General features: G+C 48.8%; 1 protein-coding gene across 1 annotated transcript in view; it reads right to left on the minus strand.

Annotated features, from left to right (window-relative positions):
- IFT172 (intraflagellar transport 172) overlaps positions 1 to 14,464 on the minus strand; it is a 619,018-nt gene that overhangs the window by 406,459 nt on the left and 198,095 nt on the right. Inside the window, exon 16 of the mRNA XM_068279802.1 lies at positions 5,809 to 5,976. Coding sequence (XP_068135903.1) covers positions 5,809 to 5,976 — 168 coding nt within the window. The remainder of the gene's footprint in view (positions 1 to 5,808; positions 5,977 to 14,464) is intronic.

Consider the following 14,464-nt stretch of genomic DNA (forward strand, 5'->3'; position numbering starts at 1 on the left):
CTAACCCTAACTACCCCTTCACACACAGCCTAACCCTAACTACCCCATTCCTGCATAGCCTAACCCTAACTACCCCTTCACACACAGCCTAACCCTAACTACCCCATTCCTGCATAGCCTAACCGTAACTACCCCTTCACACACAGCCTAACCCTAACTACCCCTTCACACACAGCCTAACCCTAACTACCCCATTCCTGCATAGCCTAACCCTAACTACCCCTTCACACACAGCCTAACCCTAACTACCCCATCACACACAGCCTAACCCTAACTACCCCTTCACACACAGCCTAACCCTAACTACCCCATTCCTGCATAGCCTAACCCTAACTACCCCTTCACACACAGCCTAACCCTAACTACCCCATTCCTGCATAGCCTCACCCTAACTACCCCTTCACACACAGTCTAACCCTAACTACCCCTTCACACACAGCCTAACCCTAACTACCCCATTCCTGCATAGCCTAACCCTAACTACCCCTTCACACACAGCCTAACCCTAACTCCCCCATTCCTGCATAGCCTCACCCTAACTACCCCTTCACACACAGCCTAACCCTAACTACCCCTTCACACACAGCCTAACCCTAACTACCCCATTCCTGCATAGCCTAACCCTAACTACCCCTTCACACACAGCCTAACCCTAACTACCCCTTCACACACAGCCTAACCCTAACTACCCCTTCACACACAGCCTAACCCCAACTACCCCATTCCTGCATAGCCTAACCCTAACTACCCCTTCACACACAGCCTAACCCTAACTACCCCATTCCTGCATAGCCTAACCCTAACTACCCCTTCACACACAGCCTAACCCTAACTACCCCATTCCTGCATAGCCTAACCCTAACTACCCCTTCACACACAGCCTAACCCTAACTACCCCATTCCTGCATAGCCTAACCCTAACTACCCCTTCACACACAGCCTAACCCTAACTACCCCATTCCTGCATAGCCTAACCGTAACTACCCATTCACACACAGCCTAACCCTAACTACCCCTTCACACACAGCCTAACCCTAACTACCCCATTCCTGCATAGCCTAACCCTAACTACCCCTTCACACACAGCCTAACCCTAACTACCCCATCACACACAGCCTAACCCTAACTACCCCTTCACACACAGCCTAACCCTAACTACCCCATTCCTGCATAGCCTAACCCTAACTACCCCTTCACACACAGCCTAACCCTAACTACCCCATTCCTGCATAGCCTAACCCTAACTACCCCTTCACACACAGCCTAACCCTAACTACCCCATTCCTGCATAGCCTCACCCTAACTACCCCTTCACACACAGTCTAACCCTAACTACCCCTTCACACACAGCCTAACCCTAACTACCCCATTCCTGCATAGCCTAACCCTAACTACCCCTTTACACACAGCCTCACCCTAACTACCCCATTCCTGCATAGCCTCACCCTAACTACCCCTTCACACACAGCCTAACCCTAACTACCCCTTCACACACAGCCTAACCCTAATTACCCCATTCATGCATAGCCTAACCCTAACTACCCCTTCACACACAGCCTAACCCTAACTACACCTTCACACACAGCCTAACCCTAACTACCCCATTCCTGCATAGCCTCACCCTAACTACCCCTTCACACACAGCCTAACCCTAACTACCCCTTCACACACAGCCTAACCCTAACTACCCCATCACACACAGCCTAACCCTAACTACCCCTTCACACACAGCCTAACCCTAACTACCCCATTCCTGCATAGCCTAACCCTAACTACCCCTTCACACACAGCCTAACCCTAACTACCCCATTCCTGCATAGCCTAACCCTAACTACCCCTTCACACACAGCCTAACCCTAACTACCCCTTCACACACAGCCTAACCCTAACTACCCCTTCACACACAGCCTAACCCTAACTACCCCATCACACACAGCCTAACCCTAACTACCCTATTCCTGCAAAGCCTAACCCTAACTACCCTATTCCTGCAAAGCCTAACCCTAACTACCCCTTCACACACAGCCTAACCCTAACTACCCCATTCCTGCATAGCCTAACCCTAACTACCCCTTCACACACAGCCTAACCCTAACTACCCCTTCACACACAGCCTAACCCTAACTACCCCATTCCTGCATAGCCTCACCCTAACTACCCCTTCACACACAGCCTAACCCTAACTACCCCATTACTGCATAGCCTAACCCTAACTACCCCTTCACACACAGCCTAACCCTAACTACCCCATTCCTGCATAGCCTAACCCTAACTACCCCTTCACACACAGCCTAACCCTAACTACCCCATTCCTGCATAGCCTAACCCTAACTACCCCTTCACACACAGCCTAACCCTAACTACCCCATTCCTGCATAGCCTAACCCTAACTACCCCTTCACACACAGCCTAACCCTAACTACCCCTTCACACACAGCCTAACCCTAACTACCCCATTCCTGCATAGCCTAACCCTAACTACCCCTTCACACACAGCCTAACCCTAACTACCCCATTCCTGCATAGCCTAACCCTAACTACCCCTTCACACACAGCCTAACCCTAACTACCCCATCACACACAGCCTAACCCTAACTACCCCATCACACACAGCCTAACCCTAACTACCCCTTCACACACAGCCTAACCCTAACTACCCCTTCACACACAGCCTAACCCTATCTACCCCTTCACACAAAGCCTAACCCTAACTACCCCATCACACACAGCCTAACCCTAACTACCCTATTCCTGCAAAGCCTAACCCTAACTACCCTATTCCTGCAAAGCCTAACCCTAACTACCCCTTCACACACAGCCTAACCCTAACTACCCCATTCCTGCATAGCCTAACCCTAACTACCCCTTCACACACAGCCTAACCCTAACTACCCCTTCACACACAGCCTAACCCTAACTACCCCATTCCTGCAAAGCCTAACCCTAACTACCCCTTCACACACAGCCTAACCCTAACTACCCCTTCACACACAGCCTAACCCTAACTACCCCATTCCTGCATAGCCTAACCCTAACTACCCCTTCACACACAGCCTAACCCTAACTACCCCTTCACACACAGCCTAACCCTAACTACCCCATTCCTGCATAGCCTAACCCTAACTACCCCTTCACACACAGCCTAACCCTAACTACCCCATTCCTGCATAGCCTAACCCTAACTACCCCTTCACACACAGCCTAACCCTAACTACCCCTTCACACACAGCCTAACCCTAACTACCCCTTCACACACAGCCTAACCCTAACTACCCCATTCCTGCATAGCCTAACCCTAACTACCCCTTCACACACAGCCTAACCCTAACTACCCCATTCCTGCATAGCCTAACCCTAACTACCCCTTCACACACAGCCTAACCCTAACTACCCCATCACACACAGCCTAACCCTAACTACCCCTTCACACACAGCCTAACCCTAACTACCCCTTCACACACAGCCTAACCCTAACTACCCCATTCCTGCATAGCCTAACCCTAACTACCCCTTCACACACAGCCTAACCCTAACTACCCCTTCACACACAGCCTAACCCTAACTACCCCTTCACACACAGCCTAACCCTAACTACCCCTTCACACACAGCCTAACCCTAACTACCCCTTCTCACACAGCCTAACCCTAACTACCCCATTCCTGCATAGCCTAACCCTAACTACCCCTTCACACACAGCCTAACCTCTCATTCCTTTGTACCTAACTCATTAATCCCTTTTCTGCCTGCTGTCCAGAACCATCACCTTACCTAATCATAACACTTTCCGAGCACAGTCTCAACACTTCCCTCTCCTGTAAAATGCCACCACCTTCCTGCATAACCCCACCACCTTCCCCCATAACCCCCCCACCCTCCTCCATAACCCCGCCACCCTCCTCCATAACCCCGCCATCCTCCTCCATAACACCGCCACGCTCTTCTATAGCCACCTTCCTCCATAACCCCGCCACCCTCCTCCATAACCCCCCCCCCACCCTCCTCCATAACCCCGCCACCCTCCTCCATAACCCCGCCACCCTCCTCCACAGCCCCGCACACCTCTTCCATAACACCGCCACCCTCTTCTATAGCCACCCTCCTCCATAACCCCGCCACCCTCCTGCATAACCCCGCCACCCTCCTCCATAACCCCGTCACCCTCCTGCACAACCCCGCCACCCTCCTGCACAACCCCGCCACCCTCCTCCATAGCCCCGCCACCCTCCTCCATAGCCCCGCCACCCTCCTCCATAGCCCCACCACCCTCCTCCATAGCCCCGCCACCCTCCTGCATAGCCCAGCCACCCTCCTGCATAGCCCAGCCACCCTCCTCCACAACCCCGCACACCTCTTCCATAACACCGCCACCCTCTTCTATAGCCACCCTCCTCCATAACCCCGCCACCCTCCTGCATAACCCCGCCACCCTCCTCCATAACCCCGTCACCCTCCTCCATAACCCCGTCACCCTCCTGCATAACCCCGCCACCCTCCTGCATAACCCCGCCACCCTCCTCCATAGCCCCGCCACCCTCCTCCATAGCCCCGCCACCCTCCTCCATAGCCCCACCACCCTCCTGCATAGCCCCGCCACCCTCCTCCATAAACCCCGCCACCCTCCTCCATAACCCCCGCCACCCTCCTCCATAACCCCCGCCACCCTCCTGCATAACCCCATCACCCTCCTCCATAACCCCGCCACCCCCCTCCATAGCCCCGCCACCCCCCTCCATAGCCCCGCCACCCCCCTCCATAGCCCCGCCACCCTCCTGCATAACCCCGCCACCCTCCTGCATAACCACGCTACCCTCCTCCATAACCCCGCCACCCCTCCTCCATAACCCCGCCACCCTCCTGCATAACCACGCCACCCTCCTCCATAACCCCGCCACCCCTCCTCCATAACCCCGCCACCCTCCTGCATAACCCCGCCAAGCTCTTCTATAGCCACCTTCCTCCATAACCCCCCCCCCCCCCACCCTCCTGCATAACCCCGCCACGCTCTTCTATAGCCACCTTCCTCCATAACCCCGCCACCCTCCTCCATAACCCCCCCACCCTCCTGCATAACCCCGCCACCCTCCTGCATAACTCCGCCACCCTCCTCCATAACCCCGCCACCCTCCTGCATAACCCCATCACCCTTCTCCATGACCCCGCAACCCTCCTGCATAACCCCGCCACCCTCCTGCATAACCCCGCCACCCTCCTCCATAGCCCCGCCACCCTCCTCCATAGCCCCGCCACCCTCCTCCATAGCCCCGCCACCCTCCTCCATAGCCCCGCCACCCTCCTCCATAACTCCGCCACCCTCCTCCATAGCCCCGCAACCCTCCTGCATAACCCCGCCACCCTCCTGCATAACCCCGCCCGCCACCCTCCTGCATAACCCCGCCACCCTCCTCCACAACCCCGCCACCCTCCTCCATAACCCCGCCACTCTCCTCCATAACCCCGCCACTCTCCTGCATAACCCCGCCACCCTCCTCCATAACCCTGCCACCCTCCTCCATAACACCGCCACCCTCCTCCATAACCCCGCCACCCCTCCTGCATAACCCCGCCACCCTCCTGCATAACCCCGCCACCCTCCTCCATAACCCCGCCACCCTCCTCCATAACCCCGCCACCCCTCCTGCATAACCCCGCCACCCTCCTCCATAACCCTGCCACCCCTCCTCCACTCTCACTTATACAAGGCAAACTGACGGGCAAAAGACCCTACAAGCACCACGGGCATAACCAGCTGACCGTCTGTCTAACCAGAGAAGAAGAACAGCAGAAGTCTTAGAGATGCCAGGCCTCACCTTAATAGGAAACATGGAAACCCGTTCTGGAGAATCGATATTGTACCACACACACAGATTATTACGGTTCTGTGCCACCACCACGTCACTTCCTGGCACCCACTGCACATAGGAACAGTAATTCAGGATGGTTGTCTTCTGGCCTTCTGAGATATCAAAGACATTAAGCTGTAAAGACAAGGAGAACCATGAGATGACCATGGAACGGTGAGATGAGTGGGAAGATCGGGAAAGGTGCAAGGATGCTGAACTGATGAGGTGGAGGTCCTAAGCGTAAACATAAAGCACTTAAAGAGAATCTGTATTGTTAAAATCGCAGAAAAGTAAACATACCAGTGCGTTAGGGGACATCTCCTATTACCCTCTGTCACAATTTCGCCGCTCCCCGCCGCATTAAAAGTGGTTAAAAACAGTTTTAAAATGTTTGTTTATAAACAAACAAAATGGCCACCAAAACAGGAAGTAGGTTGATGTACAGTATGTCCACACATAGAAAATACATCCATACACAAGCAGGCTGTATACAGCATTCCTTTTAAATCTTAAGAGATCATTTGTGTGTTTCTTTCCCCCTGCAGCTATCTTCCACTGAAGTTTCAGGCTGCTCTTTTTTCTCCTGCAAACAGCTTTGCCCTTGTTTGTAATTCCTCAGTATGTGAAAGCCCAGCCAGCTCAGAGGACGATTTATCCAGCTTGTAAAAGATAAGAGAGAAGAGAGAAGCTGCCCTAATCTAAATAATACACAGGCAGTGTGCATAGAGGGGCCTGGAAGGGGGAGTTCATAGCAGAACCACAACACTGAAGAACTTGACAGCCTTCCAGACACAGGCCGACAAGGCTGACAGGGGAAAGATAAATTGATTTATTACAGAGACTGTGATAGTAGAAAGTGCTGCAATAAGCCAGAACACATTAGAATAGCTTTTGGAACTTGTAGGATGATAAAAAACAGGATGCAATTTTTGTTACGGAGTCACTTTAAAGGACCACTATCGCCAAAATCCTAACATTTATAATACACGTAAACATATACAAATAAGAAGTATGTTTCTTCCAGACTAAAATGAACCATAAACTACAGTGATGTGAAAAACTATTTGCCCCCCTCCTGATTTCTTATTCTTTTGCATGTTTGTCACACTTAAATGTTTCTGCTCATCAAAAAACGTTAACTATTAGTCAAAGATAACATAATTGAACACAAAATGCAGTTTTAAATTATGGTTTTTATTATTTAGTGAGAAAAAAAACTCAAAACCTACATGGCCCTGTGTGAAAAAGAAATTGCCCCCTGAACCTAATAACTGGTTGGGCCACCCTTAGCAGCAATAACTGCAATCAAGCGTTTGCGATAACTTGCAACGAGTCTTTTACAGCGCTCTGGAGGAATTTTGGCCCACTCATCTTTGCAGAATTGTTGTAATTCAGCTTTATTTGAGGGTTTTCTAGCATGAACCACCTTTTTAAGGTCATGCCACAACATCTCAATAGGATTCAGGTCAGGACTTTGACTAGGCCACTCCAAAGTCTTCATTTTGTTTTTCTTCAGCCATTCAGAGGTGGATTTGCTGGTGTGTTTTGGGTCATTGTCCTGCTGCAGCACCCAAGATCGCTTCAGCTTGAGTTGACGAACAGATGGCCGGACATTCTCCTTCAGGATTTTTTGGTAGACAGTAGAATTCATGGTTCCATCTATCACAGCAAGCCTTCCAGGTCCTGAAGCAGCAAAACAACCCCAGACCATCACACTACCACCACCATATTTTACTGTTGGTATGATGTTCTTCTGCTGAAATGCTATGTTACTTCTACGCCAGATGTAACGGGACACGCACCTTCCAAAAAGTTCAACTTTCGTCTCGTCGGTCCACACGGTATTTTCCCAAAAGTCTTGGCAATTATTGAGATGTTTTTTAGCAAAATTGAGACAAGCCTTAATGTTCTTTTTACTTAAAAGTGGTTTGCTTCAGTGAAATGGTTAAGCGCTCTTCTGTGCCTGTTCCTTCTTAAACACAGCGAATATGTCATATAATGAAAAAGCCCCCCCTTCGGGGAAAGACTCACCAGACTTCTAGGCCTCCAAGGCCAATGCTCGCATTCGGGGTATTGGCCACCCCGCAGCCTCTCTGGCAGTCCTCTCTCGGCTATTCCCAGTCTGTGTAATAAAAAAAACGAATTCCACATCGCGTAAAAGCGTACCAGTTTATTTAAAAAATAGTTAAAAACAGATCAGTGGTGTATAACCACTCATTGGGTCAAAAAACTTCATCAAGAAAATGAAAAACAGCCAGCCCCTTCGTTTGACAAGCTACCTGATTCCAGGTACAGGGGTATGCTGGAGAAAAATGCTGGAGAAAAAGCGCTGTTGTAGAAGACTTCAATCACTATAAACAAACTATGCAGGAGCTCAGGGATGCGCTCACTTCTGCTAAGCAGTCTTATTTCTCCTCGCTCATTTCCTCACAGTCCCACAACCCAAAACAATTGTTCAACACCTTTAACTCCCTACTTCGTCCCCCACCTCCTCCCCCTACCACATGTCTGTCAGCCGACAACTTTGCATCATACTTTACAAGCAAGATTGATGCAATACGTAATAGCTTCAACGCGCAACCATTTTTACCAGCACAGCCGTCACCTATAAATTCCTTCTGTCCGCCTGCACCCTCACCCACCACTAACTGCCTTCCCCCCGCTCCACAAGACCAGTCTCCCACTCTAACATCTTTCACCACACTAACTGAACAGTGTCTTTCCTCACTAATCTCCAAAGCGCATCTCACTACCTGTGCCCTGGACCCCATTCTCTCTCATCTAATCCCCCAGCTTTCCTCCTCCTTTAATCCCGCTCTAACAACTCTATTCAACCTTTCTATCTCCACTGGCACTTTTCCTTCCTTATTCAAACAAGCTATCATCACACCACTAATCAAAAAACCCTCTCTTGATCCAACTTCTCTATCCAACTACCGTCCTGTCTCGCTCCTCCCCTTTGCTTCTAAACTGCTGGAACGTCACATCCATTCAGAATTGTCTGCCTTTCTCTCTACCAACTCCTTACTTGACCCCTTTCAATCTGGATTCCGCACACACCATTCCACTGAAACTGCCCTCACGAAAGTTGCTAATGACCTACTGGTAGCTAAATCCAAAGGCCAGTTCTCCATTCTAATACTCCTTGACCTTTCCTCTGCCTTTGACACGGTTGATCATGCTCTGCTTCTGCAGACACTGTCATCTTTAGGAATCAAGGGACAAGCACATTCCTGGATCTCCTCTTATCTCTCTGGACGCTCTTACACTGTCTCCTTCTCTAACACCAAGTCCTCTCCACACCCACTGTCTGTTGGTGTACCTCAAGGCTCTGTTCTTGGGCCACTTCTTTTCTCAATCTACACCCGTGGCCTGGGACAACTAATTAACTCTTTTGGCTTCCAGTATCACCTCTATGCGGATGACACCCAAATCTATCTCTCAGCTCCTGACCTGTCCTCACTACTATCCAGAGTCCCCGACTGTCTACGTGCCATTTCTGCATTCATGTCCTCCCGCTTCCTCAAACTCAACATGACTAAAACGGAAATTGTGATTTTTCCACCATTGCTATCTACACCCCCACCAATTGCAACCATAACGGTAGACAACACCCCAATAACCTCAACCACTAAGGCCCGCTGCTTGGGGGTTATACTTGACTCAGAGCTCTCCTTTAAACCTCACATTGCCTCATTAACCACCACCTGCTATTTCCAGCTCAAAAATATATTCCGTATCCGTCCCTTCCTCACACAAGAGGCCACCAAAATGCTTGTTCATGCCTTAATCATCTCCCGCCTAGACTACTGCAACACCCTGCTCTGTGGCCTACCAAAAAACAGGCTAGCTCCTCTCCAATCCCTTCTAAATGCAGCGGCCCGCCTCATTCACCTTTCCACACGCTCTTCCGATGCAGCCCCACTGTGCCGTTCTCTCCACTGGTTACCCATTACCCAGAGGATCCAGTTCAAACTCCTGACTCTAACATACAAAGCCCTCCACGAGTTGTCTCCTCCATACATCTCCTCACTAATCTCAAGATATTGTCCCTCCCGCAACCTTCGCTCCTCCCAAGAAATTCTCCTGGCCTCTAAGCTGATCACCTCCTCTCATGCTCGCATCCAGGACTTTACACGAGCATCAGCCCTTATCTGGAGCTCTCTTCCACAGCCTGTACGTCATGCTCCAAACCTGGACATCTTCAAACGCACTCTTAAAACACACCTTTTCAGACAAGCTTATAACATTCTATAGCCCTTTATTTACTTATTTGTCACAATGTAATCAGAGGCAAAGAATCACTGCCTCATCCATCCTCCACCCCCTTACCTAGTGTGTCCCCCACTACCCATTAGATTGTAAGCTCGCAAGGGCAGGGTCATCCTCCTAATGTTTACTGTCTTTGTAACAATATTTGTGCTGCTTGGAACTCTGCTGTATATTTGTTAGTTGTATCTATGTTCCCCTTGTCGTCTTATTGTGCTTTGTAAAGCGCTGCGGAATATGTTGGCGCTATATAAATAAAAAATAATAAAATAATAATAATATGCAGAGATGAGATGCACTAAGCTGGTGACAAGGCGCACGCCTCTGTCATCTAGCGTCCCTCTCCGCAATATCTTACTGGCTAGTGCTCTAAAAGATACCGAGCCTGCTGCACACAGACAATCCCGCAGCGTCCAGCGAGCGTCGTGCGCTATGACGTCACTCTGTGGCTCCGCCCAACGTTTCGTTGCCCTAGCAACTCCTCAGGGGCTACGGAGGCACGGAGAGTGACGTCCTTTATCCTCTATTGTGCAGGCTATTCACCTGCGTTCTATGATCAAGCTCATAGCTAGATCCTATTCCAAGCTGTTTGAAAGCCTAGGACCCGCCCCCCTCGCTCTGTGCAATAGTGCAGCAAGTCTATAGGCTGCTGGGAATTTGAATTCCTCCTATCTCACTGTTTCCATTCAGATTCATAGCTTCATGCAGCAACCCCTGCATACCCTTTACATGATATTATACAGCAACCCCTGCATACCCTTAGCATGGTATCATATTTACCCATTAGCTAATAACGCAGCAAGTCTATAGGCTGCTAGGAATTTGAATTCCTCCTATCTCACTGTTCCTATGCAGATTTATAGCTTCATGCAGCAACCCCTGCATACCCTTTACATGATATTATACAGCAACCCCTGCATACCCTTTACATGATATTATACAGCAACCCCTGCATACCCTTTACATGATACAGCAACCCCTGCATACCCTTTACATGATACAGCAACCCCTGCATACCCTTTACATGATACAGCAACCCCTGCATACCCTTTACATGATACAGCAACCCCTGCATACCCTTTACATGATACAGCAACCCCTGCATACCCTTTACATGATACAGCAACCCCTGCATACCCTTTACATGATACAGCAACCCCTGCATACCCTTTACATGATACAGCAACCCCTGCATACCCTTTACATGATACAGCAACCCCTGCATACACTTTACATGATACAGCAACCCCTGCATACCCTTTACATGATATTATACAGCAACCCCTGCATGCCCTTTACATGATATTATACAGCAACCCCTGCATACCCTTTACATGATACAGCAACCCCTGCATACCCTTTACATGATATTATACAGCAACCCCTGCATACCCTTTACATGATATTATACAGCAACCCCTGCATACCCTTTACATGATACAGCAACCCCTGCATACCCTTTACATGATATTATACAGCAACCCCTGCATACCCTTTACAAGATACAGCAACCCCTGCATACCCTTTACATGATACAGCAACCCCTGCATACCCTTTACATGATATTATACAGCAACCCCTGCATACCCTTTACATGATACAGCAACCCCTGCATACCCTTTACATGATACAGCAACCCCTGCATACCCTTTACATGATATTATACAGCAACCCCTGCATACCCTTTACATGATATTATACAGCAACCCCTGCATACCCTTTACATGATACAGCAACCCCTGCATACCCTTTACATGATACAGCAACCCCTGCATACCCTTTACATGATACAGCAACCCCTGCATACCCTTTACATGATACAGCAACCCCTGCATACCCTTTACATGATATTATACAGCAACCCCTGCATGCCCTTTACATGATATTATACAGCAACCCCTGCATACCCTTTACATGATACAGCAACCCCTGCATACCCTTTACATGATATTATACAGCAACCCCTGCATACCCTTTACATGATATTATACAGCAACCCCTGCATACCCTTTACATGATATTATACAGCAACCCCTGCATACCCTTTACATGATACAGCAACCCCTGCATACCCTTTACATGATACAGCAACCCCTGCATACCCTTTACATGATATTATACAGCAACCCCTGCATACCCTTTACATGATACAGCAACCCCTGCATACCCTTTACATGATACAGCAACCCCTGCATACCCTTTACATGATACAGCAACCCCTGCATACCCTTTACATGATATTATACAGCAACCCCTGCATACCCTTTACATGATACAGCAACCCCTGCATACCCTTTACATGATACAGCAACCCCTGCATACCCTTTACATGATACAGCAACCCCTGCATACCCTTTACATGATACAGCAACCCCTGCATACCCTTTACATGATACAGCAACCCCTGCATACCCTTTACATGATACAGCAACCCCTGCATACCCTTTACATGATACAGCAACCCCTGCATACCCTTTACATGATACAGCAACCCCTGCATACCATTTACATGATACAGCAACCCCTGCATACCCTTTACATGATACAGCAACCCCTGCATACCCTTTACATGATATTATACAGCAACCCCTGCATGCCCTTTACATGATATTATACAGCAACCCCTGCATACCCTTTACATGATACAGCAACCCCTGCATACCCTTTACATGATATTATACAGCAACCCCTGCATACCCTTTACATGATATTATACAGCAACCCCTGCATACCCTTTACATGATACAGCAACCCCTGCATACCCTTTACATGATATTATACAGCAACCCCTGCATACCCTTTACATGATACAGCAACCCCTGCATACCCTTTACATGATACAGCAACCCCTGCATACCCTTTACATGATATTATACAGCAACCCCTGCATACCCTTTACATGATACAGCAACCCCTGCATACCCTTTACATGATACAGCAACCCCTGCATACCCTTTACATGATATTATACAGCAACCCCTGCATACCCTTTACATGATATTATACAGCAACCCCTGCATACCCTTTACATGATACAGCAACCCCTGCATACCCTTTACATGATACAGCAACCCCTGCATACCCTTTACATGATACAGCAACCCCTGCATACCCTTTACATGATACAGCAACCCCTGCATACCCTTTACATGATATTATACAGCAACCCCTGCATGCCCTTTACATGATATTATACAGCAACCCCTGCATACCCTTTACATGATACAGCAACCCCTGCATACCCTTTACATGATATTATACAGCAACCCCTGCATACCCTTTACATGATATTATACAGCAACCCCTGCATACCCTTTACATGATACAGCAACCCCTGCATACCCTTTACATGATATTATACAGCAACCCCTGCATACCCTTTACATGATACAGCAACCCCTGCATACCCTTTACATGATACAGCAACCCCTGCATACCCTTTTCATGATATTATACAGCAACCCCTGCATACCCTTTACATGATACAGCAACCCCTGCATACCCTTTACATGATACAGCAACCCCTGCATACCCTTTACATGATACAGCAACCCCTGCATACCCTTTACATGATATTATACAGCAACCCCTGCATACCCTTTACATGATACAGCAACCCCTGCATACCCTTTACATGATACAGCAACCCCTGCATACCCTTTACATGATACAGCAACCCCTGCATACCCTTTACATGATACAGCAACCCCTGCATACCCTTTACATGATACAGCAACCCCTGCATACCCTTTACATGATACAGCAACCCCTGCATACCCTTTACATGATATTATACAGCAACCCCTGCATGCCCTTTACATGATATTATACAGCAACCCCTGCATACCCTTTACATGATACAGCAACCCCTGCATACCCTTTACATGATATTATACAGCAACCCCTGCATACCCTTTACATGATATTATACAGCAACCCCTGCATACCCTTTACATGATACAGCAACCCCTGCATACCCTTTACATGATATTATACAGCAACCCCTGCATACCCTTTACATGATACAGCAACCCCTGCATACCCTTTACATGATACAGCAACCCCTGCATACCCTTTACATGATATTATACAGCAACCCCTGCATACCCTTTACATGATATTATACAGCAACCCCTGCATACCCTTTACATGATACAGCAACCCCTGCATACCCTTTACATGATACAGCAACCCCTGCATACCCTTTACATGATATTATACAGCAACCCCTGCATACCCTTTACATGATATTATACAGCAACCCCTGCATACCCTTTACATGATATTATACAGCAACCCCTGCATACCCTTTACATGATACAGCAACCCCTGCATACCCTTTACATGATATTAT

The sequence above is a fragment of the Hyperolius riggenbachi genome, chromosome 4, assembly GCF_040937935.1.
Source record: "Hyperolius riggenbachi isolate aHypRig1 chromosome 4, aHypRig1.pri, whole genome shotgun sequence".
In the NCBI taxonomy this organism is placed as follows: domain Eukaryota; kingdom Metazoa; phylum Chordata; class Amphibia; order Anura; family Hyperoliidae; genus Hyperolius; species Hyperolius riggenbachi.